The 24177-nt window shown below is 19.1% G+C and overlaps 2 protein-coding genes across 11 annotated transcripts in view; both read left to right on the top strand.

The window, feature by feature from the left end:
- Positions 1-871: 871 nt before the first annotated feature.
- LOC100866353 (uncharacterized) lies at positions 872-20736 on the top strand. 10 transcript variants are annotated; one of them, XR_015292180.1, is made up of 3 exons: positions 872-2236; positions 3950-4081; positions 19775-20736. XR_015292180.1 is itself a non-coding variant. In XM_086908432.1 (2 exons), exon 1 carries the CDS (start codon positions 1653-1655, stop codon positions 2256-2258), a length of 606 nt encoding a protein of 201 aa, XP_086764558.1. In that variant the 5' UTR covers positions 872-1652; the 3' UTR covers positions 2259-2265; positions 19775-20178. The 10 variants fall into 10 exon arrangements, 7 of the variants coding, with proteins under 7 accessions (XP_086764558.1, XP_012346732.1, XP_086764561.1 ...); XR_015292178.1 differs by having other exon boundaries at positions 872-2265; positions 19775-20589; XM_086908432.1 differs by lacking the exon at positions 3950-4081 and having other exon boundaries at positions 872-2265; positions 19775-20178.
- Positions 20548-24177, top strand: part of mnb (minibrain) — a 64235-nt gene continuing 60605 nt past the window's right edge. The window contains exon 1 of the mRNA XM_012491275.2: positions 20548-21028. Coding sequence (XP_012346729.1) covers positions 20869-21028 — 160 coding nt within the window. The 5' untranslated portion in view covers positions 20548-20868. The remainder of the gene's footprint in view (positions 21029-24177) is intronic.

Here is a 24177-nt window from a genome sequence, read left to right as displayed (position 1 = left end):
TTATAGAGACTTAATGCCAATTTAATATGAAATTATTTAGTGGGATTTTACATATAGTAGTATAAAACATATAAAACATAAGTATAAAATTTTATTTAAAAAAATCATTCATTAAATTTTTGTTAGCCTATTAAAATTGATATGATGAATATTTTAGATATAGCATTTATATAAATAAAATATAAATACAGATGAATTATTATGAATTTTTAACTAATTTTTAAATATTAATTTTTATATACTTTATTTTTATTATGATAAATTGTTATTTATAAAATTCATCACATGATTATAACTATGATTTGTTAAATCATAAAAAGTTTGTATATTCAAATAATAAATTAAGCATATAAAAATTTATATTTGATATTGATTATAATATATTAACTTAAAAAAAATTATCTTTTTAAATTTTAAATATGAATTTCATAATAAATTTTTGACATAAATTTTTTTATTAATACGATAATTTTAATTTATTTTTTCATATGATTGATCAATTATTTTTTTGTTTTATCTCATATAATCAAAAATATGATAAATAAAAATTTGTTTGGTAAGTTTATATTTTATAAATTTTATTTATTTGTTGATGAATTATTTTTAAAAATCGATCTAAAATTTGATTTTATTATTATATATTATTAATAAGTATATGCATAAATTATATCATAAATATTAAATGTTATAAATAATACTTGTCATATTATAATATTAATAATATTTATATAATCTTAATTAAAAATATTTTTAAATTAACAATCTTTATTAGAAAAAAATATTTAAACATTAAAAATTTATTAAAATTTAAACATATATATATATATATATATATATTTTTAAAATTTATTTATGGATAAGAATATTTGAATTAAAATTTTTTATTGATCTAATACTTTACAAGATTAAAATAACCTAGTCCATAATACTATATGAATTATGAATAACACTTTACACAATGATTTATAATAAAACTAAATAAACATTACGTCTGAATTTATATAATTTTAGTAAAATAATTAATATTAATAAAAATGATACAAAATGAAATAGTATGTATATAACATCTGATATTTATTTTAAAATTATATAAAAATATTATACGAGAAGTTGGTAAACCTGCGTAGCAAGCAAAAACCACATGGAAAAGGTGAAAGTATTAAGAGACAGAAGACGACAGATCAGAAGCGCCACAAAACGGAGATGCGGACATTTTACAAAACACTCGGCATGGATCGAGCTCCATGTTCGCCCGTGAAAGTGATGCGGTATCTCCGCGATTAGGGGATACAAATCTCGTGTTCAGTGTAAGGACGTTGAACAGTTTATATACGTTATTTTGTGAATCGACATTTGCAATTGTTTGTTTCAAAGGTGACAAGGTTAGTTTAAGGGTGTGTAATCTTAATACGTGTCAGAAAGTAGCGTGGCGAAACGATTTTTGGTCTCGTTTCAGTGCACGAGGAAATCCTTATAAAAACCGATCGCGACATCACAAAATAATAAAGTTTTGTCGAAGAAAGATATCGAAAATAAGAACGGAAAAGACAGTATTAAGAACAAAGGCGAAAATAATAACATTAAAAGTGGTAGTGGCGGCAGCGATAGTGACGGTAACGGCAGCAGTGGCGCAAAGTGTGAGGACGAGGTGAATGCACGGCGGCCGCGGTGTGTGCCAGTGGTGTGCGCGCTCGTCGCTCGTGGAAACCCGCCAAAACCCGCGGCCGCGAACAACCACCAGCAAGAGCAGCAACAATAGCAACAACAACAGTAGTAGAAGGAAAAGAAGGAGGAGGAGAAGGAGGAGAAGGAGGAGAAGGTGGAACAGCGTTAGCAGTAGTAGTAGTAGTAGTGGTAGCAGCAGCAGCAGCAGAAGCAGTGGTAGCACGCGACGTTGTGCTGTTTTGACAACTTTCCGCCGCGTCGGGGCGTCGCGCCGTTTTTCTCGCGGCGGCGGCGGCAACGGCAGAAACGACAACAGCAATAAGACAGTGACAACAACAACTTATTTAAAAAAGGTCGATTGTAACGGCAATTACGACTGCTACTGTCTCTCCAGCCCATACGACGTCGACGGTGGTGGCGACTGCGTTCTGTTATTATTTTGCCACGGTGCTTTTGACCCTACAAACCGGACGAGTTCATTGCAGCGCTTTCGCGGGGGTGTCAGCCAGTTTTATTACTCCGACCTTCTCCGTCCGCAGCAGCAGCGCCGACGGCGCCAGAACACGACGTGGTATATGCAGCAGCACGTCTAACTACAGGGTGATTCTCCCGCTAGTTAACTCAAAGGTTGTGAGGCTGATTACACTCTTATTTTTATTTTACATATATATATATACATATATATATGTGTATATGTATATATATATATATATATATATATATATATATATATATATAACACACAGCTATCTCGATATCATTCTTTGATATCATAGCAAAGATCAGTCTGACAAATTATATATACTGAAACGTTACGTTATCGCTGTGGTGTGATCGGTGGCATTATCTTTGAAACAAGTAGCAAGAGAATTACCCTATAGTGTATGTTTCAATCATACCAATAATCCAGAGACACGTTGGAGCGCTTAATTCATTGTCATCGACAAGCTCTGAACACTGACTTACTTAGTGTGTGTCTCGAGCGAGTCAAACTGAAAAGAACTGTGGCGGTCCTCCTCCTTCTACATTTGCCACTAGAGGGATTTGCTAAAAACACAATTCTTTTATTCATTTAAAATCATGAATTTATAATACTGTAATATTAAAAAAGTAAAAAAAAATTAAAAAAAAAAAAAAAATTAAAGGTATAGAAAAATAAAAAAATAAAGTGATGCAGCATTTTTTATCCTGAAACTATTATTAAATTTGACAATACCTATTAAAAGGACAGGCTCGTACCTTAGATGTAAGAATTCGTAGACAGTTCAGAAGATATATTTTTAAAAAAGGATAGTTAAACGAGTGTTTTGCGAGAATTTTGTTTTTAGTGTGAATCCCTCTGGTGGCAAGTGTAGGAGGATCGCCACAGAACTATATCAGTGACGTTGCGACTGAGAAAGGACGCGACGAACCACGTGATATACCTGTCGTCGGGCCGCGTCATGCAAAGCATGCCCGACTCCTCGATGGCCATAACCTGAATTGAGCCGATTTGACCCGATTAAGCCCGATTCAACGTATTCGCAGTTGAACGAACAAGCAAACGAACGAATGAAAGAAAACAAACGGTAGCCATTGACTTTTTTCATCTTTCCTCGTGCTTACGTTCATTATTCTTTAGTGTTCTGTGCTTAATAAAGAATACGCTACCGCTTTTTGCAATAAAGATGCGAATACTCAGAAGTGTATCAGAAGTGTATTATACTTCGATGATAATATTTATCTAACATGAAAAAAAAAGTAAAAATTTAATTAGGAAAAGGGTCAATCTGTCTACTTGTAACAGGTGACTAGTCGAACGAATGAACGGAGTGATCGTGATACGCATGCTGTTTCTCGTTCTTTCGATGTTCTTTTATAACGGTGATAATTTGAAATAATTGTGCTATAGTGTACTGTGCACATAGTGTCATTGATATGGTGTTTTTATAGTGTCAACCGTTACGTGTAATTGTCTGAAAGTGGTGGCGTGGGAGTCCGACATTTTAACCGCTCATATTCACGAAAAGATACAAGTGTCCACGTGTGAAATATGGTCGGCACTTGAAGGGCGTGAAAATCATATGAACTTATTTCAAGAAAATTTTTTAATGTCTTCTCTGATAGGAATTTTATTATAAATATAGTTAATATTTAATTTTATGATCACGATCTGTTTATTTTTTCATTATCGTACACTTTGTTGATTACCAAAGAAAAAGGTGTCAAGCACGTTTTTTACGGCGATTTAAGAATCTTGAGAAAAGATAAGTGCTGAAAATTGTGTGATTTTGTTAAATTATAGAAAGAAGGGAATTAAAAATTCTAGAAGACAGTGTATGACAAGTTAACAGTTATTAAGAAATATCCGTGTTTTGTACATTTAGTGAAGTGTTTGACAGTATTTAATCAAGTGTCTAACAATGAAAAATACCTGGTGAGTCAAAATTTTAATTTATAGTATTTATATTAAAAAAAGTGTGTGTACATGCATATGTGGTGTGTGCATTTATGTGTGCGCACGCGCGCGCGCGCGCGTATATGTATGTACATATAATAATTTGTTCTTGCAATGTATATATTTTAATCAATTAGAGATAAAAAAAAAGTGAAAAGAAAGAAAGCAGAATGTAAAAGGAAAAAATAGTAATTGGAGTGAAATATATTTTATGTTTTAATGTTACACATGGTTTAAAAGAATTTATAAATGAAAAAATTTATTTTGTTTTTATTTTTTTATTTTATTTTCAAAATATAAAAATGTTATTATATTACATATTGCGAAAATAATCGTACATGAGAAAATAAATGAACTGAAAATAATGACTAATAGCTTTCATTATTTTTAATGTGTTTATATTCATGTATCTAAATTAATTATTTTTTTAAATTCATTTTTTTCTTCTTTTATCTTTTCTTAATTAAAAATTTATGATTTTATAATAATTTTAATTCACGCGAAAATAAAAGAAATTGTAGGTTAGGTTACTGATCGTTACAACTTAACCTCAAACATTGTTAATTATTTTATCTTTATTTCTTAATTATAATTTATATATATTATTTTTATTATCAATACATATCAATAAGGGGAAAAACAAGATATGAATACATTATATTTATTTTCATTTATATATATATATATATATATATATATATATATATAAATCCAAAACTATATTTGTTATATTATTTATTATTTATAAGTAAATCTGATCTAACTGTTATAAAACTTAAATGTTTTAAATTCTTATTAACGAATTTTGTATGAAATTTATATTTTATATTTATATTAATATTTTATATTTTATCTAAAAAAATAAAAATGGAAATATAAAGTTAAATAAATATAATAAAGAATATTTTATTCTTTAATTAGATACATTATATAAAGAAATATATATATAAATAAAATCATATATTGCGCACTAATATTTGAAATATATTAAATATGATTTAATTTAAAAATAATAATTGTAATTATAATATTTAATGTAAATGTTATTAATGTATAAAATAATAGTTATTCAGGAAGTAAAGATATTTAATTTTTTAAATGTTGATATTAAACTTAATTTTTATGTATTTTTAATAGTTTTAAATATTTTAAATATTTATTTAAATAAAAATCATATTTTAAAATATTAAATAGTTACAAGTTTTTTTTAATTTTTATTTTTTTTATTAAATTATTATTTTTTTAAATATACAATAATTTATATAAATTTTAAATTAATAAAAAAAAAGAAATAAAATAAAAATAATTAGTAATATGAATTTGAAATTAAAATTTTAAAATTTAAGAGAAATTATGAAATAAAATTATTAAGATCTGACATAAAAGTGATATATATTTTTTTTAATTTCAGTTGTTATTTTACTTATTTTAATTATTATATATGTATAAATATATAAATATATTATATATGTATAAATATTTTTATATTTTAAATATTTTGGAATATGAATTTATATTATTTACAATTATATAATAATAATAGTATTAATCCATCAGTATAATTGTAAATTATAAAAAACATATTACAATGAGAAGAATCAATAATATTGCTATATTTATATTATGTGATATTTAATGTTGTATTTTCACATTTTTAAATAAATTTTTAAATAAATTTATTATTAATGAAATCTATTATTAATAATGATATATAGAATTATTATATAATTATATTTCATTTTTTCATTTCTTATGTGATGCATAATTTATAATATTTGAATTGTTTAATGCAATGAATAATGCAAAATTTATTATCACTTATGATTGCAAATTATGATTGAAATTAATTGATGATCATATTAATTTTTAAAGTTTTATATGTGTATCTTTGTATTTATATTTTCTTTATTTTTATGTTAATAATTAAATAATTATAATATATTGCTATTTATATCTTAAGTAAAATTTATTAAATTTATCAGTTTCCAATTAGTAATATTAATCTTTTTTTGTAAATTCTAAAATTATAAAATCTATTTTTATGATATTTATATCTTATTAGTTATCATTAAAATTTTATTTATTAATTAATAAATTAGTTATTAAATAAAAAAAATTGTAATTACAATATTAGCCTAAAAAATTCTTTCAGGAATAAAGAAATATTAAGTAATATTCAATAATAATTATTAATTTTTTGTAAAATACATTTCATACATACATACAAATTTATTACAAAACAATTTATAAAATTTTGATGTATTTATTATAATTCTATTATATGTAGTATGTATTGTTATTATAACATAGGAACTATTTTTTCAATATACATATTACATTCAAATATTATATAATTGAATTAAAAGATATATTAATCTAAATTCTATATAAATAATACATGTATATAAATAATTTTATCAATTAAATTTTTCTTTCTTACAATATATTTTTGATATGTTTTAATCTAAAAACTATGATATACAATAATATTTTCATAATCATTAATGTAATTTGTTTTTTTTGTTGAGCATTATATATGTGTGTATAATTAAATTTAATCTTTATACATATTATTAATGGAATTGTTAAAAAAAAAATATTAATAATGTAAACTATGAAGAAATAATATATTTCATTCATTAAAATTATTTTCTTTTTTTTTTAAACAATTAAATTGATTAATACATATATGTATACACACATATATACAAGTTAGAATATTATTATATTTATAATTAATATAATTCTTTTCCTTATATTTTACATATTTTTACATTATAAATTTATATCTATAATATAATATAAAATTACATTTATTTACATCATAAATACAAGCGATTAATAGTTGAGTAAGTAGTAAAATTTTATTTTCAAATCGTTTTAATATTTTAATATCTAATTATTTAACTTTAGCTAATAATTAAAATATGACACAAATGGATTATTTAATAACATAATTGATGACAATATAATATAATGATTTATATTAAGAATATACGAGTTTATTAATATAAGTAACCACATATTATTAATAAATAAAATATTAATAATTAATAAAATATAAAATATTTAATATATAAAATATTAAATATAATATCTTTATTGTAAAGGATGAAATTATATAGTGCAATAAGAAATTTTAACAAATAATATTGTTGAATATTGCGATATAAATGTATGAAGCCATTTTGTATATTATAAATTTAATCTTTTAATATATGATTAATCATTATTAAAATATCATTATATTATGTTATTTCTGTTATTGTTAAGATGCATTAAAATTAATTTATGAAATCAATTACTAACTAATTAATAAAATTATAAACTTGTATTATATATTTTATATTAATATAATATAATATAAATTCACATAATATCTTGTATAATATTTTGTCATTTTAAACATTTAAATGTTAATCTCTTTTTTTTAATAATTTGAATTAAATTTTTAATGATTAAGAATTGTCTTTTTAAATTAATTTATTTATTAAGAAATCATACAACATTTATTCTTTAATTTTTCAAAATCACTTTTAAGTGAATTTTTGATCTCATTTTTCAGGTAATTTTCGAATTCTTTAATAAAAAAAAAGATAAATATATGAAATATGGGAAGATTTTAATGTAATGAATTTTGATCAAAACTCTTACAATTTTTGAAAATGTTTGAAAATGTATATCTGTTAAATTATATTAAAACAAAAATTATAAAAATAATTATAATAGTAATCTTAAATTAAATAATAAAAATAAAAATAAAAATAATCAAATAAAATCAAATAGAGAAATAAACTAAAATGTGAGATTTTCTAATTAAAGTACAAAAAAATACTTTTTTTTTTTTTTGCAAAATGTTATTAAAAAATTTGCTCTATTTTGAGTATATGATGAATAAACATCTTTTCATCATTTTTATATATTAATTGATATTATAATATATCTGCATATAATTTATATATATATATATATATATATATATAATAATAATATCTGCATTCTGGAGATTAGAATAAATTGTACATTATTTCTTTCTCGTCTCATCAAATTGGATGTTAATCAAACTCATAAATGATTTAATAAAAAGATACTGAATTGATTTTTATATTTATATTTTATATCACATATATAAAATTTATATATGTATATTTTTATATGATCTAATTTAGAAATATATATGATAATAATAATACAAATTTTAATAAAATAATTATTTAATTTGATTTGAAAGAAAATCTTATTGGAGAAAATTTTTTTTAAAAATTATTAGAAAAGATAAAAATATATCATTAAAAGCAAAATTATTTAATATGGTATTAATATTAAAATATTTTACATTTATTATTTTAGTATTTAATTATTTTAACATTTTAGTGTTATTACATTATATTACTTTATATTTTCATTTTAAATTATAGTATTGATAATTTATAATCAATTATTACTTTTTATGATTTAATAAATATATATGATTTAATTTAATTATTATAAAATAAAAATTTAGTTTTTTAAATTTGTTAAATCAGTATTCTTAATTAATTTTTAATTATTTTTAAATAACTTTTTTAACATTAAATTAAATTATAGTTTTAAAAAAAAGTATTAAATTTTAATAAATTTGTTAAATTAAAAAAATTTATTTAATCTATTATTAAAATTATTTTCAAATCAAATCTGTTTTTATAAAAATTATGTATTGTTACATATTATTATTATGTTTTGTTATTAATTATAAACAACATGTTATACAATATTTAAGTATTATAAAAGGTTAAAATTATGACAATACTAATAATTTGAAAAAGTATATTTCATTTCTTAACTTAAAAATTTTTGATAAGATTATTAATTTTTATAATATATTTTTTGTTTGTTTTATTGAATAAATCATATATATATTATTTTATTATTTTCAAACATATATTAATATATCTTTCTTTGTATATAAAATTGTGATATTTTTCTTTTTCATAATAAAGAGTGCAAATAGTGCTACAATTAAGAAACATATGTTATAGCAAATAATTTTTTATACTTGTCATAATTGATTTAATTTATTATATTATATACATAATTATGTCTTTATATTAAAATATTTTGATAATAAATTATATAATATATTTTAGAAAATATTACTTATTTAAAAATATAATAATTTAATATTTTTATTATTTTTTATAGTTATTATTTTATTTATTTTATAATTAGATGATAAATTAGATATTAATTAATAAATTGATAATTAAAAGTAAATAAAATTGTTTAATAATTAAAAAAGTTTATGTGTAATATCAAATATATTATGATTACTATAAATATACATATATTACATATATATAAATTTACATATATTATATATGTATATTATATTATATTATATTATATTATATATGTATATATATATTAAATACATTAAGATTATGATGCAAAAAATTTATGCATTTTTTTCTAAATATCTATTTCATTAAAAAAATTGTATAGATACTTTTACAAAGAGTGTAGTTATATAAAAGTATGTTTCATGCTTTTTTTAAATTATTATTTCTATTAAAAAGAAATAATAATTTTAGTATAATATAACGATAAATAAATTATATAATTTTTATTTCAAATTAGAAAATAAACATAAATTAAAAACATAATTCTTTTATTCTTTATTATATTATTATAATTCTTTATTTTTTCTTTATTATTTATATTATATTCTAATTATTTGTATTATATATAAATAAAAAAAATCAAAATATATTTATTTAAAATTTTATAATTAAATAATTTCAAAAGAATAAATATTCATAATAATAAATATCAAAATATGTAGTATACTGTAAAGTATTTTAACATTCTGATAAAGATGTTAAATAAAATATAAAAATAAAAAGTTTCAATTTAAAAAGTATATTATATTTTATTATTTTAAACAAAAAATAATAAGTTAACGTAGATTGTTGATAATAATTGATAGTATATAAAAATAAATTTATTCTATTTATTAATGATAATCAGAAAAATTTAACCTAATATATTTAATATATTATAATATATAAAATATTATATATTATATATATTATAATTTTATAAAATATATCTATATATTTTTTTTTATATATGTAAATAAATTTTATAAGTAAATATAAGTATATGTATATTATATATATGTAATATGAATAATATAAAGATATTCTGTGTATATATGTATATACATATATATGTTATATACGTACATATAATTAAATGTATATTATAGAATAATTCTTAATATATATATATATATTATTATATATATAATATACATATATATATAAATATTTGCTATTTAAAATTTCAATGGTTATATAATTCGAAAAATTAAGTTAAAAATATTTGTTATATTCTGTTAAATAATAAAATATTTACGAAGAAATATTTATTTACAATTTTATAAAATATTAATTATTATTAGATAAACTAAATTATATATACATACTTCATAATATCAGAATTAAGTAATATAATATTATCTTATACACTATTTTTTTTCTTTTTATTAAAATGGAATTTTATAATATAAATGTTCATTAAATATTTTTATTTAATATTTTTCATTAGTTTTTCTTATTTTTGTAAATATACTTTCTAAAATTTAATAAAATATAAATAATAAAATATAAAATATAAATTTATTACTTACATTGTTTTGATCTTGTTTGTTTAAATAGAATATATATATATTTTATATAGAATATATATATGTATACATTTAAAAATTATATTAATTTAATTATCAGAATTTTTTATTGTATTTATAAAATATCATTTTATATAGCTTTGTTATTTTAATTCTTATACATTTTTATATAAATTTTTATATATATTATTTTCAAATGAATTTTATTATTTATTAATATTATAAATATTATTAATGAATTTTAAAGTTATTCCAAATCAAACTATTTACATTATACGTAATAATTTAATTATTTATAAATTAATAAAATTTTCATTATAATGTTATGTACAAATTTAAAAAATAATTTAAGCTATTTTAATAAATTTAGTTATTTAAAAATACATAAGTAATTTTTTAATATCTTTTTTTTCCTATTATATTAATATAGTGATATTTATATATTATATGTTGTATCTATTATATCATATATCTATATGATATATACATATATAAACATAGTAATTATATATAAACAAAACTGAATACAACTTTTGAAATATTATTTATTTCATATTTGTACACAGAATATAAAAATATAAAATATTTTATAAAATAGTTTCAAACTATTTTCAAAAATCATCGATCAATTATGTTATTATTATTTTTTTGGCTAATATAAATTTCTTTCATGTAATTAATTTTAGTTTATCATATTAATATTTTCGAAATTAGGATTAATAATTAAAAATAATAAATAGAAATTTTGTCAAAAATTATTATTATTATCTTAATAATATCTTAATAATAAAATTATTATTATCTTAATGATCAGAATCGTATAAGAAATTAATCCATTATATTTTATTTAATAAAAAATATTACTGTTAAAAAACAAATTGTAAAGAGAAATATTTTATTATTACAAAATGTTTAATGTAATAAGTTGAAAAAAATTTTGATATTAGCAATGATATAAAAAATACAAAATTAATATTATATCAATTTCTAAATTTTCAAGAAGCTATTTAAAATTATTATTTTATAAGACAGAATATATTATTTCATAAATCATTGGTTGCGAAAAATACTTTCTTATTAAGATTTTCTTATAAATTATAAAGAAAATTATTAAATAATCGACTTAAATAATACAAAAATTAATTTTTGCACCATTTAAAAAAATGTATAAGTTGTAATTTTTAAAAATATATAAATTTCATTGATCAATAGAAAAAGATAATTTTATCAGATGTATAGAATTAATCGCATTTTATTAAATGATTATTTTTGATATTGCATAAAAAAAGTTGAATCTCTTTCATTACGTAATAACGAACACATTAAATATAACGGTGATTCATTCATTTTACAGAGCTACATTACATTATATAGTATAAATTTATTACACTAAATTGATGATATAATTGATCAATATATCTACAAAGCCATTTCTAAATTCTAGAATAAAATTTGTGAGAAATCATAAAAAATATATTGAAAAAAATATATCAAAAAATAATGTCATATTATGATTTTAAATAATGATTATAAATACATTATAAAAAATATAAAAATTTATATCAATATTTAATCATTCAAAATTTTATTATTTTAAATGATATGCTGAAAGTCTTCGTTTATATTTAAGAAAGAATGAGTAATGAAATTTAATAATAAGTATAATATTCTTTTAATATTTTTGTCATAATTGATTAATAGTGCAGAAACAATAATGTTATATATAAATTTCACTAAAATAGTAAATATAATTTTAAATATACAAAAGCATGTTCAAATCTTTGTTAATATTAAAATCTAATAAAATAAATATTAGGATGGAAAAAAACTTAAATAGTAATGAAAAACTTAATAGTAATGAATCAATACAAAACTGATTCTATGAACAAATTTGTATAAAGCAAAATAATAATTGACACAGTTTTATAGTTTTTAGAAAAATAAAATATTGTACATAGCACTCTATATTTTTATTTTTTACTATGTACAAAACATTTTTTACTTTAATAAAATATGAAATAATAATAAAATAATAAATTGTTTTAAGTTAAAATTTTATGTATTTATTTAGTTTTAGTTATTATTATCAAAATATAAACAATAATATATTCAAAAATAATTCTTTAATATGTTTTAATAAATGTAATTTATTATTATTATGTAGAATTTATATATATATATAATATATAAAAAAAAGTAATTTTATATGAATGATTCTATAAATAAGTTGATAATGTAGAATAAATCTTTTTCATTTCTAAGTATATTTTCAGTGAATTTGAAAATTCATCAAATATATTAATTTTTGATTTATATTCAAATTCAATTTTCTGAAAAACAAAGATTTAAATAAGAAATTTTTTTCTATTATTTTGTTTTCATTATATTTTTTTTCTATATTTTATATTATTTTTGTCTTGTTTATTTATAGTTATTATTCATATCTTGAATATTTACTAAAAATACATTAAATTTTGAAATCTTATTTCAAGAATAGAATTTCAAGTAAAAAATCTTTATTTTACATTTTTGACTTATTATTTTACATGGAATCATGTCTTTTTAAGTTGTATATTAATTGAATATTATGATATATATTCTAATATATATTTTAATTGAATTAATAGAGTTTTTATGTATAATGATTTATAAAATAAAATTAGTTGAAAAAAGATGATAATGTGTTAACTATTTTTTTGTTTATAAGTTTTATATATGTAGTATTTTGATATAAAAAAATAATTAAATCATTGATTATTTACTCTTTATATATTATATTAATAGAAAAAGAGAATGAACTCCAAAAATAAAATTTTAGTTTGAGATATTTATTATTTTCTGAAATATTACGAAAAACTTTCAGTACTATACATTGAATTTTATCTATATAAACATGATTAATACAATCACCTATAAAAGTCGTCATCATCAACTCGGTCTTCTATTTATAGGATATTATATATGAAATCTTTAACTATTATGAAAAATCATAAATATTGATAATTCTCTAAAGAGAATTGCTTCTATTTTTATTTATTTTAATTTAATTCAATATGCTTTTATTCGAAGTGTGCCTAAAATAATAGCAATTGTTGTATTTATATGCTAAATACTTTTACTGCATATTAATTTTTTTCTATTTTCACTCGTATTTGATATCATTCTTGGTAAGATGTATTTAATTTCTTGAGATTTTTGGTAAATAGGATATTTAAATAGAGGCTGATATAGTTAAACATTATTGACTATTCAATACTTGATAATATATTTTATACAATTAATACTAATACAATAATGAAATGACTGTTGTATTAATAACATTTAAATGCAAAAACAGCATTCAATGTATTTAATAATCTGTATACACAGCTTTCAATGTATAGCATTGAAATTTTTTTTTATCAATATCTCAAAAATTAATAAATTAATATTCAAAATTAAAATTTTAGATTTAAAAATGTTAGGTTGTTTATTTTCTTTCTTTTATGATTTCTCCATGTCTTGTCAATTTAATGGGACTTTTCGAAAATATAATTAATGTTTGCAAAAATAATAGAAGATTTTGATTTTGGATTCTAAATACAGTAAGTTTCACTCAAAACCGTAATGTTTATCATAAAAATTATTGTTAAATGAATTTAAAATGAAAATTTTTTTTAGAAATAAGTATTTTAATATATTTTTACTTTAAATGTTTATATTTTGAATTTCAATACATATACTAAATTATTCAAAATCGTATATCATATATTTATTGATTGTGAATAAAAAACTTTTATTTGTGTTAAAAAAATTAAATTTAAAAATTTTTAAATTATATTTAAAAATAATGTACAGAAAATGTCAATCATATATGAAAAGCAAAAAATATTATTATTATTAATAAAAAAAATATATTTTAATGTATAAGATATTTTCGATTGTTTTTAATATGAGATTGACTACACCAATTTCTTGTAAAATTCTTTTGAAATATTTGCCTATTTTTATATTGTAGTCTTAAATTGTTTTGTGTTAGAAATGCAATGTAATTTAATTTTTTTTTCAATTCATATATATATATATATATATATATAACATATATAAATAAAAAAATGATTGTGGTAATAAATTTATATTATTTTTGTATTATAATTATAAATAATTAACTTTTCACAATACGTGGATGTGTATTTTCGAAGCATTGCATAAAATTTAAAATTATTTAAAAGATTTATTTTTTCGTATTTTTTAATATTTTATCCAGCTGACATGCAGACTATGTGATATCTTTCTTCAAATTTCATTTTTGATTTTATATCTTCATCTCATTGTTAAATTTTCGACATAATTTATTTTTTCATGTAATGCAAATATTAATTCATTCATGGAAATAATGTTAAAAAGTTAAAATTTTTTTTTAAACAATTTTTACTTTGTAACCGGTAGTTAATCTTAATTTTCAAAATATTTACAAAAAAAGAATATAATTATTTATATATTAGAATTTCATTTATAGTATAGTGCAATGTCCGTGGGAATGTATATAAGCGCGTGTAAGCAGGCGACTGCCATTTATCTTTTGTTAATATAAACACATCATAGCTTAGCAGACTAAGACGTATAACAAGTAGACCAAAAAAGATAATTAATACGTATAATGAGAAATTACTTTCTTATAAATTGTAATTCATTTCAAATATCTCGATTTCAATATATACCAAATATGGACATTTTGTTTTTAGAATTTATTACACTTTATCATCACAAATATTGTTAATATTTATTTATAAATGGGCATTCTATGAATTCGCGAAATATAAAAATAAAATGTAAAACAATACTATAAAAACGATATATCAAACGACCAAAATTACAATGATTAAAATTACAATCATAATCAGTTTCGTAATTAGTATCTATTATTGTAATATCAATCATTATAATTTCGATCGCTTAAGAGTTGTTTTATATTTTTTTTAAATTCTGCGGATTCGAAAAAAGATAGATATGAAATGATTAGCTATTATATAATTTGAATATTATCCTTTATGATGTTTATACAATGTAAATAAATTGCATTTTGATATATATTTTTTCATATATATATATATGAAAAATTATATATTATATATAAAAATAAAAATATATATATATATAATATATATAAACATATATACATATTTATAAACATATGAAAAAGTTTAAAATCTTGTTCTCTATAATATATTTAAATTTTCGAAATTGGGAAAAAAATAGTTTTTTTGCAATTTCACTTTTGATTTTATAAAATTAATAAATCAATAACAAATAATAATTTGGATAAGGTATTGAATAATTAAAATTTAGACGAGCTGAAGAAATAGGAATAGATTCAGAATATAAAATTTTAATTTTAAGTATTTATTCTGAGATGTTAAAAAAAAAATTCGGTGTTATAACATTGATAATACTACATATTAAAAAATTTCAAATTTGCTTTTATTAAATTCAAGATTTTTATATTTTTATTTTTATTATATAAAAAACCAATAACTAATTAATAATTATATGTGATAATAATATCTTTATTTAATATTTTCAAAAATGTAAATTTTAATTAAAAAGTCTTTTCTGAAATTTATATTTTTAAATTATGCTATTTTCAATGTTAAGCGATATATTGAATTTTGTCTTTTATGTTATTATTATATTATTATGATTATATAACTTTTTATATAAGAATTAGAAACACAAAATATGTGATTGACATATGTTTTTACGCCAAAAGCATGCTTAAATATACAGATAGTCTTTATCTTGAAAAAATCTAGCCTAATCTAAACAATTCTTTTTTCCATTAAGCAACATTAATCTGTGACTGTCTACAAATACAAACAGATATAAACAGATTTTAATGTCTGGTATTAAAAGTTTTTTTATTAATAATAAAAATTAATATTTCAGAAACTAATAAATGTTCGAAATTGAAAAATTAAATTTAATAAATTCTATATACATTTACTCATGACATGTTTTAAAATTCATTTTGATGACTAGCGGTTTCAATTAGAACTATAATTTTTTTATAATATTATTTTAATATATAAGATATATATTACAATATATATATAGAATAATTTAAAATTTAGATTTAGATCCTCACGATTTTTGAGGCATACTTTCAATATTATAAAAAAATGTTTTGAATATAAAAATTATCAATTTTCAATAGGACACAAACTATATTATTAAGAATTTAAAAAAAAGTTTTATTTCAATGTAAAAATTTAAAGTTATTTTGACTTTTTTAAATGATAATATATATTTTTGTAAGATTTCAAGACATATTCAAATATAACAAATATTTACATTTTGAGTTAATATCTCAAACTATAAATATAATTATTTCTAAATTAATTATTAATCAATATTCTGTATAAATATTATTGTTAAAATTTCAATTACTTAATAATATAATCAATAATCTCCTTATATTATATTACATTTTTATAATAATATAAAATATAAAAAGAATATTGTAAAATTCAAATAAGATTAAACTTATATTGAAACTAACGAAAAGTTAATATTACATAGTTAAATTACATTTATTTTTCTTTTCATTAAATAAGTCTGTACCTAACATATCTTACGTGCGCGTATGCGGAAACAACATGTCTAATAATAGGTGACACGTTTACCGTCGTCACTTATTCGGTAGCTTACTTATGACATATTTTGAAAGTAAGAGGATTAACATTATAAAGCATATTTTAATTTATCGAATATTTTAGAAGAAAGCTATTGTATTTCGTTTAAGCGTATTTCTTAAATTTTTTTGAAAATTTATTCGTTATATTTACAAATATTAAAAATATTTAAAAAGAATATTGATGAAAATATTTTATTTTCAAAAGAAACGACATTTATTTTTCATTTTTGATCATATAAGGATATTCATATAAGAATATTTCATGAAATATTATATAATACAGGAAAGAATATTATAGTAATAGTTTTATTCTGTTTTTCTTATCAATTTAAATTTTATATAAACGATCATTTTGTTATAAATGATCATATTATTTTAAAAAATTATTTATTTATTATTATATTAAAACGAACATATTATTATATATATTTACAGGCAATACATATATACATACGCTATAGAAAATACAAACTAAAATATATAGTTCTAAATGAAAATTTAACGAATTAAACAATTAATCGATAATATTTATTAATATATAAATAAATATATAAATTTAAATCATATGAAATTCTTATTAACTATAAAATAATAACAAATTCGATTTTAAATTTGAATTTGATTTATTAATGATTAATATAATGTTGATGTATGTTGATAAGAGATAAATATTATATAGGAAATGAAATTTTAAATAATATAGAGATATTTTGATATAGTCTAATGTAGTATATTCTGCAGTTGTTTATGGTTTCTTGAAGTTTTTTTAATATATTTTTTTATTAATTTATTATCTATATTTTTATTTCAAATCATATTTTTAATAATGTGTTTTAAAATAAAAATAAATTATATTTCATTATATTGTTACATTTTTATTTAAATAATCCTATAAATGTTTGAGTTAGATAAAATTGGAATTTGATGCAATTATACTAAGTTAATATTATTTGTTTTTTAAATTTTAATTATTTCAAATATTCATTTTTTCAATTAAATTTCTATTAAATTTTATAGAATATTTATAAATTCTTCTTGTATCAGTATACTTTCTATAAATTGTAAATTCCATACTTAAGTCATTGTCAAATATCATACTGACATTAAATTTTCATAGTTCGAATTTAATAATTAAGAGATTTAAAATTTTCGTCTGCTCTTCTTTATACAAATTATTTTTTTTTATTTAAAAAAATTCAAACTTCATATTGTATGATAAAAAAATTTTAATTTTAATTTATCATCAAATAAAATATTTTCTAAAAGTTGTTTTAATAAATTATTTAAATTATAATTAAATATTAAATAATTATAAACATTAAGCTTACTAATGAAGAATATCTTTCTTGATAGTTGATTATGAAATTTTAATTCTTGTAAATACATAACGATTTGAATTTTTTTAATAAAAATAAATGATTCGAATCTTAATTTTTTTGTATCATATGTAGTTTTATTATTATTCTGTAGATGTCTTTCTTATTTTCTGCAAACTCTTTGTTTTCTCTTTATTAATTTTTTAACATATTTTACAAACATATTAAAATATGATGCAATTTTTTTAAACTATCTCCCTTCGAAATTATTACTTTTATATTTAATCATTTTATTAAATATTATATTAAAATTATTATATCATTATATTAAATATTCATTATCTTTTTCCAAGTACTTTTTTTAGATTTAAAATTTTTTTTAATTTAAAACATTTTTTTCATAGCTAATATTATGTAATAAACTAATCCTTCTAATTTCTCAAGAAAACTCAAATTTCGATTCAATTTTGAAATAGTTATTATATTTTAAAGGATAATTGAATATTTTTTACCAATAATAGAAATAATATAGAAATAGAGTGAGATTGTACGGTTTCCGTTACGCATTCTGTTTTCATCTTGCTTCATCCAACTCGAACTTAAGATGTTTATAACTTAAATAAGCATCAGTTTATATCAACTTTTGAGTTTGCTTTGATTTCTAGAATCGATCGTTCAAAAATAGTATAATATGAATATTTTTTTAAGAAAATAAATTATAAAATAAAACTATTAATCAATTATGATTTTATTTTTATTGCATTGATAAATATTTACAAATAACTATATAAATATTTATAAAACACGATATTCATAATATAACCATTCTTAATTCTTGTTCTTAAAAATTAAAGTTTCCTCAAGAGTTTTTTGATATTACATTGCAAGAATTTATGATTATTTTTCTTTAAAAAATAAATAAATTTAAAATTGACTAGTAAATATTAAATATAATATAATATAATAATAATAATAAATATTAAATAATAATGTAATTGCTTATTGTTTGTTTTCAGACATTCACATCGTAAGGATTATGGGAGTTAATTGTGGAATCGAATAAGGATTGATTTTATTGAAAAGGGAAATTTGCAGTGTGGAAAAACAAGTGAAATAGCAGTACAGTAGAATACGGAAAGAAAGAACTATACACATTGTTATTGAAAATTGATAAAGCTAATTAAAAGGACGGAAAAGGACTTAGGAACGAAAACAATTGAACAAGAAAAGGGTATTAAAAAGCAGGTGTATACATTTGTAGATCGTGTAATAAAAAGGGAGAGAGAGAGAGTGAAAAAGAAAAAAGCTCAGTGTCTGTAAATAAGAGTTATTTTTTCGTATGAGGGAAAAGGAGATACATCTACATCGAAACGAGGAGAAACGAGTGAGAAGACGTTTAGAAGTCCTTGAACTAAACAAGGTTCGGAGGACTTTCTCTCTCTCTCTCTCTCTCTCTCTTAGAAGGATATACGAAGAAAGTGATAAAACACTGGTGACAAAGAACAGGAAAAAAGCGAATGAAAGTGAAACAGATACAGTGTCAGAATTATTATTGAGCTTCTTTTCTATAACTTTCATTCAAAATCGATCGTGTTTCTTCCAATTCTAGAAGAATATCATTCACAAAAAGTGACTAATTTAAGTTTAAAAAGACTGATAAAAATTTTTACAAGCAAAGAAGCAAGAGAGAGAGAGAGAGAGAGAGAGAGAGAGAGAGAGAGAGAGAATGTGTGTGTGTATATAAACGGAAATAGTATAAGAAGAAAAAAAGAAAGAAAAATAGAAATAGAAAGAGAAAGAGAGAGAGAGAGAGAAAGAAAAAGAGAAAAGAATCGACGAAAACAGCTGAAAAAACAAGAGTGTAGTGATTGAGAGAAGAAAGAAAAAAGAAAGAGATCGTGAAAAAGAACACCTGGAAAAGAAAGGCTGAAGAGAAAAAAAGAAGAGAAAAAGAGAAGTGCGGTGAAAAAGGGAAAGAGAGAAAGAAAAAGTGCGCGCGCTGTGAAGCGGTATTGAGAGGGCTGGCGTGCCCCATGTTGTGAGCGTCTGAAGACTGCCGGGGGCAGAAGTGAAAGGGTGGGAGGGAGGGAAGGGTAAGGGTGCCGCTGGTATGGAGTATGGAAGCGGCGGGGGCGGAGGCGGTGGGGGCCGTGGGGGTGTCCAACCACCCTCTGCAGGTGCGAGGGGTATGGCGGGAACAGACACTACTGATGCTGCATGGCACAAACACGAACAAATGATCCTTATGGAATCCAGGCATAAGCAACAATGTAAGTATAGATTAAAAATTATGCTTCTTCTTTTTCATTTTTTTTTTTATCATCGAAGTCTATGCATTTTCCTGGGACAAAGTACTTATATCAATTTTCTAAGTACTTATATCAATTTAATGATTATCATATGGACGATAAACAGATACATTGAATATGATTCTCTTAAAAAAGATTGTTTCATTCCTATATTTATTAAAATAAAGATTTTTTTTAATGTCTGTTCAGATTATCATAATTAATTTATTTTTTTATCAATAAACATTTTTTAAAATTTTTATTCCATATTATTCTAAACTTAATAATTAAATTACATTAAAATTACATTAATATTTATATAATTATATAATTACATTGAAATTTCTTTTAATATTAAATATTTCATTAAAATTTAAAATTTATTCAAACTTTGCAATAGCAAAAAATATAAAAAAATTTATAAGTTTTATTAGGGATATTAATTTGATTTACATTTTTATATAACTTATATTTTATATTAACTTTTTACTTAAATTTATGATAAATTCATTATGATAAAGTGTATTATAATTATTATATTTATATTAGTCTATGTTACTATAATGTTGTTTTAATAATTAACAAAAACAATTAAACTATAAAAAAATTTCGATAAATATTTGAAATTAAATTCATTTAAATTATACCTTTATATTTAATAGTATCAATATATATATATATTATTATAGATTCTTATACAATATAAATTTTTTTAATAATAATATATATATATATAATATAAATTCGTATAATATTAAAATTTACGATAATAATAATATATATTATATAACACACAATATTTACATAACATAATATAATATAAAATATGAGATATGATATAAAAAGATTATTTTTGTTTTGTTATGTTGTTTTGTTTTGTTTCGAACAAGAAAAAAAACTAAAAACTTATTCTACTTCTAATTGATAATATTGTAAAGGTCAACTATCTAGCTATAAGTATATCTGATATTAATCTCATTTTATATTATATACGTATCTTTTTTCATTTTTTAAAAAAATATATTTTAATTGTATTGAAAAAAATAAAAAAGAAAAATATTAATACTATTTCATTAATTATTATTTCTTCAGATATATTATTATTGGTTTATTTAATTGTCAAAATAAATACTACCATTATCAATATTCGTTCTTTTTAATAAATTTTTGAATTTAAATTTTTTACTACTTTTTTTTATATATAGATCATATTAATATGCAAAATTCTTTACTGTATGGATAATGGTTAATCCACAGCATATTTTGAAATTTTTTAAATAATATGAAAGATAACATTTTTCATTTATGATAAATAGATTTTATTATTAATATTTGATTCATAAACAAAGTAGTTTCTAAGTCTAATTAGTTAATATTAAGTTAATAATATTAATTATTATAATTTAACTATATTAAAAGAATTTATAATTATTCTTATTAAATTTTCTTTTTGTATTATTTTATTATTTTTTGTATTTTATTTATACTATTTATTTGCAACACGATTTTCTATGTGGCATATTTGAATTAAAAATGTAAAAAAAAATATCCAAAAAAAGAATGTTTTATCATACAATAAACGTATATTCTTAAAATTGAAAATATTTTTGAAAAGAATAATTATGGAAATAATATCTCTTTTACAATTATTCATTATGTCCTTTTTATAAACTTGACAAATAAATGGACACCTAATCAATAATTAGTGTAATATTAAAAATACCGGATAATTCATATTATTCTTTTTAAATAAATACTTGTTTAGATATAGTAAGAAAGAAATAGTTATAAATAGTTATAATAATAATATTTCGCAAAACTATTTCGAAAAACTATTAGAACTTTTACTTTTGATATTGAAAAAATTCAATCATATTAAACTTGATAGAATAATGACTTAAAACTGAATGTAAATGCATATGCACGAATATTGCTATGAAATAAAAAAAAATGATCGTCTTGAAAGATTTTTTATCAAGAAATTTACAATGTCTCTTTCAATAACGTGTCCGTTTTCCTTACCTTTTCCTTACATTGTATAGGTTTTATGGATATATATTTATATCTTAGTAATAATAATTTATAAATTAAATTAAGAATTAATGAATGATTTCATATAAATTTTTTTATTCTCATTGATATGCAAAAAATAAACACATCAAATTCGTTTTGTTTAATTCATGCAAAAAAATGTTTTTTTATTTATCTATATATCTTTATTGAGAAAATATTCATTGAATTATAATAAAAACAAAATGAAATGGTAAAATGATAAAGAATATAAATTAATTTTTATGAAATAAAATGAAATTCTGCATAATATTTTTTACAATTGGACTAATCGTAAGCTAAAAAATTTTTCCTATTTGATTTATTTCTTTTCTTTAAAGAAAATATCAAAAAGAATGGTCTTTTTGTTCATATCGTTTTTTCTAAGTACTTATAAATAATAAATGAAGAAGATTTTAAAAAATTATTTAGATGAAACTTATTTTGTTAAAGAAATCTGCGGAAAAAATTTTTCGAAAAAATAAGATAGAATTTTATGTTTTATAAAAAATAATTATATTTTATGATTTATTATTTATAAACATTTAAATAAGACTTTAAGTTAAAAAAAAATAATACGAAAAAATTCTTAAGTTGATCTATTGTATAACTATACAATATTTATTAGTTTGATATTTTCTATTTATTTTTTTTTTATGTTTTAAAGATAAGGTTAAATTAATTGTTTAAAATCTAAGAATTTAATTTTACAATGCATTTATGTAAAATTTGTTATCATTATATAATATTATATATAGATTTACGATAATATTCGTAACATCGAGAAATTTACACTTGTCTCCAATGCATGAGACATATTTAATTATGCATTAATAATAGCACATATAAGCCAAAGAAAAAAATCTTAATATCGAATTAACTATATAGTATTCCAAAATTACTAAACTTAAGAATATATTCAATATAAATCAATTATTTCAAATAAATGAATTTAGATATTAAAAATCATCATATTTTATCTATATTTATTAATAATTATTAAATTATAAAAAAAAATAAAAAAATGTTCCGAATCGAAGATTTTTTTTTACAAAATATTTGTTATAAATTCATTATACGAG

Source organism: Apis florea, unplaced genomic scaffold, assembly GCF_048593485.1.
Source record: "Apis florea isolate Af1SG1 unplaced genomic scaffold, ASM4859348v1 contig_3078_pilon, whole genome shotgun sequence".
In the NCBI taxonomy this organism is placed as follows: Eukaryota; Metazoa; Arthropoda; class Insecta; order Hymenoptera; family Apidae; genus Apis; species Apis florea.
This window is presented reverse-complemented; position numbering and strand designations above follow the sequence as displayed.

Excerpts from the sequence above, each read along its gene's own strand:
- LOC100866353 (XM_086908432.1), top strand. The coding sequence starts at position 1,653 with ATGCACGGCGGCCGCGGTGTGTGCCAGTGGTGTGCGCGCTCGTCGCTC.